Below are 6,000 nucleotides of genomic sequence, written 5' to 3'. Positions count from 1 at the left end.
CACCTCGCCGGCGGAAGGCGCGGCTCGCCAGGCTCCGGGCACGCTGAGGCTCCTCAGGGGCCCGGGGCTGCTCCTCCACAGTCGCGCCCCCGCAACATCTCCGCAATCCCGGTCCGCGCCGGGCGTCCCGCCCGCAATCCCGGCCCCGCACTCCGGCTGCCGCCCCCGGCGCGCTGCCACGTCCCCGCCCGGCGGGGCCAATGGGCGGCGGCGCCAGGTGTGTGTTACCTGCACCACGTGGGCCGGGGGCGGGCAGGTGCTGCCGCGGCCCCGCGCAGAAAAGCTCGCAGCCATTGCGCCTTTCCCAGGAGTGCAGTTAGTGCGGGAGCGGCTACACCCACCCCGGGGAAAAGGGGCTGGGAAAGAGGGGGAGCCGTGCGCCTCCCCCACGCCAGGTCCTTGGGGAGTGCGGCTGCAGCTGGGGGTTCTGCTGCTTGGGTCTCGCTTGGAAGCGCCTGGGGCAAGGAAAGTTTCCGGCTTCTTCTCTTTCCCCTCTTCTCCCTTTCCTTCTTTTTATCCTTTCTGCTGGCCCGGTGGCACGATGACGGCGTCTCCCGACTACCTGGTGATTGTCTTCGTGACCACGGCGGGCACCAACGGGGCAAGGTTGGGCTCAGACGAGCGAGAGCTGCTCCAGCTCCTGTGGAAAGTGGTCGACCTGAGGAGTAAGGAGGTATTTTCACCCGACGGGGGAGCACCCCGACCTGCTGCTCCCCTTGGCGCCTGCCATGCTGGATGCGGGCAGGGCGGTCTCGGCGCTGGGCTGGTAGTGGGTGTCCCAGGCTGGAGCAAGCTCTGGTGGAGGGTCGGGGCTGGTGCTGCAGGTGGGGACTTTAGCCCGGAGCGCTGACTCACCCCCTCCTCTGCTTTCTCTGGAGCTGGGGCACCTGCATGACGTGCTGGTCCGGCCTGACCACACAGAACTGACGGCTGAGTGCCAGGAGATCACCCAGGTGGATGTGGAGAGCCTGGCACTGGCTCCACCGCTGGAGCAGGCACTGAGACAGGTGACACCCCATACCTGGCCGCTGAGTGCCGGTCTCCTTGGGGAGCTCCCCCGTGGGGTGGAGGTGGTATCATCGTCTGCTTACCCCCACCGTCAGAGCAGTGGAGCCTGGTACAGGAGCAACACAAACACGTGTGGGCCAGAAAGGCCCACAAAGCCCTACAGTTAGAGGCCTTCTCCCTTGCCGTGTCTTTATTTGCCTTGGGAAGAACTGAGCCCCAAGGGAGGAAGGTTAGGGTTAGCTATTTCCCTGCCCTCCTCTCCTGCCATGCTGGACCCTGAGTGAGTTTCAGCTGAGGGTGAGCCCTAATCTGTGTTGGAAGAGGGCAGTTTTAGGTGTCCCCTGTTAAGGCTTGTGCTCGTCAGTCCTGGGAAGATGATGGTGCTGAAGCCTCTAGATTAACAAGGAAGTGTGTGTGATTCCCATTGAGGGTAGGGCTGAAAGCCTGTCTTCTTTCTGACATGTTTGAATGCCCTGTCTAAAAAGCTCTTTTGCCCCGGTACTGCCTCGGGTCTTTGCAATCAGCTTTGTCTCATTGCAATGCTCTTGCAAATCTTGAAAAGGATTTTATTCTGTGGTGTGGGCTGTCTGTGTAGCCATATCTCATTAGGAGGGGGGAAAGGGGTGGTTTCCTTGTGAAGAGATTTATCATGGACGTTAGCATGTGCTTAGCTAGTAAGAAACAAATCTACAGAAGTGAAGAAATAGGCTTATATGAAAAAGAATTCCAGCTCTGTGTTCCTGCTGCCCAGGAATAACGTTACCAACTGATGACGCTGCCTAGTGGTGCCACTCTGATCTCTGTAACATGTATGTCTTTTCTTGTTCCTGCCAACAGTTTAATCAGTCCGTGAGCAATGAACTGAACATTGGTGTGGGTACTTCTTTCTGTTTCTGTACTGATGGACAGTTGCACATTAGGCAGGTTCTACACCCTGAAGCTTCCAAAAAGGTATGTAGTTGTAGCTTAAGTCTTACTCTTAATGTGCTTTTTATGATTTCTTGCAAAACAAATCAACTTCTCTCTGGTATGCGGGTACCTCCACACAACTGCAGCACAAACATTGCTCATATGTAATGTGCTTAGAGGCTAAAGAGCCTGTGTAGAAGGCATGTACAGTGCCCTGTCCTTATGTGGTCTTGAGATGCCTTTTTAAGTTAAATCAGAAGGAAGAGGCTCTTGAGAAAGGTGCAACATATTGTATCTATATATATACAATATACTTGTAGCTTCTACAGGGTTAACAGGTAGGATGTGAGATTGTTGCTAAATAATTACCATCTTAACCATAAACTGTTTTTTGAAATTTTACATTTGTGCCTAGTTATATCAACTTTCAATCTTTGGGTATTGAGTTGACACTCCGAGGGCAGTGTTCATATTTGTAAGGAGCTGAACAGTAGAGTGAGGCAGGCTGTGAGTGATGATTGTCCTGTAGTCTGGAGTTTTCCATAACTTCAGAGTTGCCAAATCACGAACAGTGTTATGGAGTCCTGCCTGCGTTTTTTTAGTGATAGGGTTGCAGCAATATGTGAGTCTCTCTGGTTCTGAAATAGCTGCCTCAATATTAATAACACCTCATTTTGTGGTTTGGTATGAACATGCATTGCTCTGTAACTGAGCTGTTCTGCTCCTCTCATTGTACTTGACTTCTGTGCCCATCAATTTGCTGTCCCATCTTTGAAGGGACACTGCTGCAGGTCTGTGCTGTTACAGAAGTGATACTGAATGAGCTTGGTTGTAGAACTTGTTTGTGCTTTAAGTATTGATAGCTTTGAAGGCTTAGAAGAGAAACAGTGAGCATTGTTCACAGTGAAGGGACAGTTCTTATATATGTAACTTGCCTTCTATGACATAAAATATGAGAAAATTTGGAAACAGGTTTTTAAGAGACTTTCTTCTTGGCTAATAAAGTAAAATTTGTTATCCATTTAAATTATGTGAGCAAAAGAAGGGACACATCCTACAGTTAGTTTAGTTGGTTTGATGTCAGGGATCCTTTTTCTGTATCATAACAGGATTGCAGACAGGCATCACATCTTTATTGAACTCTTCTGTTGCTCTTTTGTTGAGAATGGTTCATTTGTAATTTACTTTGTGCTGCCTGTAGATTAAGTAAACCAGATGCTTATGAGACTTGTAATCGTTTTTTGATGAATATCCTAATGCAGGGATTGGAGTGTGGAATCACTAAGATCCAGATAGGCAGAAATCTGTAGGCTCTTGAGAAGATATTTATTTCTAAGATATCCATTCTGAAGCCATTTAGCAACTCCTGGTATTCAGAGAATGAATTGGCATCAGCCATTCCAAAAGAACATAAATGAAGTACAGAACTTCATTTCACATCAAGGAAGAAAATCGTGCTAAAACTAGAGCAGGAAATGTTGGCAAGCCCATCTGCATTTTCATAAGTCTTAAAAGAGTATAGTTTGCCTAATACACTGGTCCATATGCTAAGATAAGCTCTAATGTTTTCAAAGCAGAATTTGTTTTAGAGCCTAAACTGTGTTCTTTGGGCTCCCAAGATGTGATTTCACATAGGCTGCTCTCTGTTACAATGCCAACATGCTAACTAGTTGTTAAGTCCCAGAAAGCCTTTATCTGTAGTCCACAAAGGCCTTGCAGGCAACAAACAGCCCAAAGGAATATGTAGGTATTCTGTCTGGGATGAAGAGCTAGCTGAAGGAATAAGGGTTTGCATTGGTTGTAACAGCTGCCCCCAAGACTTCTCCATGTCTTCTCCTTTCCACTCCCAAAAAGCTTAGAAGCACATGGTAGATGTAGTGGTGGGCAAGAAGGGTTTCATTGACTTCTAGTGGGCTGCATAACTTGCTTCTGGCCTTGTATGCTGCAGTTAAAGCAGTTACCATGCATGGGCTGACAACCTCTGCACCATGTCAAACCCTCTTCTGTGCAGTCAGATTTCTTATTTGTTGGAAATAAATATTTGAAGTGTGACTATTCTCTGAAAAGAGCCTTTTCTATAAAGTAAAATATCTGCTAGTCTTGTGAAATTTGCTTAATTCTACAAACTGAACTGACTACCCTCTGGCTTCATATAGCTAAAATAGTAATCAAGAACTGATGATAAATCTTGCAATAGGAGGCATTTTCTCTGCTACATATATGTTGGATTTGAAGCTCTAGTAATAATGGCAAATGTTTTTCTGGCAGTGCAAAAGCACATTTCTCTTATTAAACAATATAAAGAGAAAGCCGTTTAAGAAAAAAAGGTTTATGAACATACTTACCTGGCTAAGAAGAGCTATGAAGAGCAATCTGTAGCAAAGAGATTGTTTGTTTCCTATCTATTCTAAAGCTATTGTTAGAAGGTTTGGTATCTATACACAAAGTAGGTTAAACTCACCCTAATTGACAGTGGTTATTTTATTCCTTTTACAGAATATTTCACTGCCTGAATGCTTCTACTCCTTTTTTGACTTGCGGAAAGAGTTCAAGAAGTGTTGCCCTGGCTCACCTGAAGTTAGCAAACTCGATGTTGCAGCCATGACAGAATGTATCCTTTTAACAGTGATGGTGTCTCTGCTGCTGTTACAGTCTTGGCTGAATTTTAGGACAGAGGTGTATGAGTAATGCTTGCAACACATGTTTAGGGGTGGTATAACTTTAATGAGTGACTCGGAGCTGTACTTAGTTTTCTCACAAAGATAAAGATAAAAGCATATGAGGATGAATGCTTCCATGGAGAAAATTCTGTATTTCTTCTTGACTTCTGTATGTTTTCTTTACCATCTTGATATTTGTCTCTCTTTAAATGTCACAGTGATGGTGCAGCAGCACTTTTTTTTTTTTCAGATTGCTGTTGTGAATTGTAATATTAAGTTTGGGGGTTGAGTTTTACAGCATCAGTTAGATTTTTATTTTATTTTAGACAAGAGCAAATATTGGGAGACCACCTTAGTTTTCAGGAGAGGCGATGGTTACTCTTGGTGTGACCTAGTAGTGAATCTCTAACACAGGAATGCTGTTGCAACATGTGGTATTCAGTCTCAGAGAAGGTGCACATGCTACACCTCACAGGGTGAGGCTTGGCTGGCACCAAGATGCAGTCAGTAGTAGGTTTCCATTTTCAGTGATAGGGATGTCTAAAACTACTTTCTGAATAGTCTGAAGGGGTCTGTAACCCCATCCTGTCTCTTCCCTAGTCTGAGCTTGAGAGCTGAAGCTGTGATTTGGCTGTGCCTTCTTCCCTGGCAGTCTCCCCTCTTGCTGCAAGCTTCAGTCCTTATCCCAAAAATATTCCTCAATGTAGAGCTACTGAGCTATTGGAGTAGTGGTCACAAAAGTCAAGTATCAAGGAGGAATAAAGGAATTTGAGATGTTTGTCTTGGGTATTGGTGGTTGGTGCTGCTGCTATTGTTTTTAATAACTTTTCTTCTGACTTGCTTATTGTGTCCCTGGAGTGGTTGCCATTAAGAGGTGATGTCTGTGGCTTCAGAAATTTTTTGGCTTTCACTGCAGAACTAGTATTGCCTGGGCTTTGTACCTGTTGGGGGCATAAAATACACATATGGGGTGGATTTTTGTGTTTAACCATTCTGCTCTGCTTTGTTGTCTGCAAATTAATCTTAATCTTGGCTAATGAAGGGGCAAAAATTATTTCTCCCCATATTCTGAAGGAAAGCAGTACACTTAGAGTGTGAATGGATCTGAATCTTTATGTAGAAAAGTGACATAAATGCTGTGGTGCATTGAAACTGGATGATGGAGACTTCTTAAAGTTATGGTCAAAAATCTAATACATTGTTTAGGGAATGTTTTGACACAATCTGGAGAAATTAAAGACAATGAGCTACTTTAGCTGTTTCAGAGAGTTGCCCTTGTTTTCTCCTTATGTGAATGTCTGGGGTATGCTTTTCCACTGTGGAAGGAGCTGTATGACTGTAGCTACCTGGAGTGTCACTGGTCAGCCAGGGCATGGTGATGGACTGTGTATTCCCTGCCTGCTGGGAGAGGGGGCAGACCACT

The 6,000-nt window shown here is 45.8% G+C and overlaps 1 protein-coding gene across 1 annotated transcript in view; it reads left to right on the top strand.

Moving 5' to 3' along the window:
- The first annotated feature begins 541 nt into the window (after positions 1-541).
- Positions 542-6,000, top strand: part of ESRP1 (epithelial splicing regulatory protein 1) — a 30,219-nt gene continuing 24,760 nt past the window's right edge. The window contains exons 1-4 of the mRNA XM_058030928.1: positions 542-673; positions 879-1,007; positions 1,846-1,959; positions 4,414-4,528. Coding sequence (XP_057886911.1) covers positions 542-673; positions 879-1,007; positions 1,846-1,959; positions 4,414-4,528 — 490 coding nt within the window. The remainder of the gene's footprint in view (positions 674-878; positions 1,008-1,845; positions 1,960-4,413; positions 4,529-6,000) is intronic.

Source organism: Melospiza georgiana, chromosome 1 (assembly GCF_028018845.1).
Source record: "Melospiza georgiana isolate bMelGeo1 chromosome 1, bMelGeo1.pri, whole genome shotgun sequence".
NCBI lineage: Eukaryota > Metazoa > Chordata > Aves > Passeriformes > Passerellidae > Melospiza > Melospiza georgiana.
This window is presented reverse-complemented; position numbering and strand designations above follow the sequence as displayed.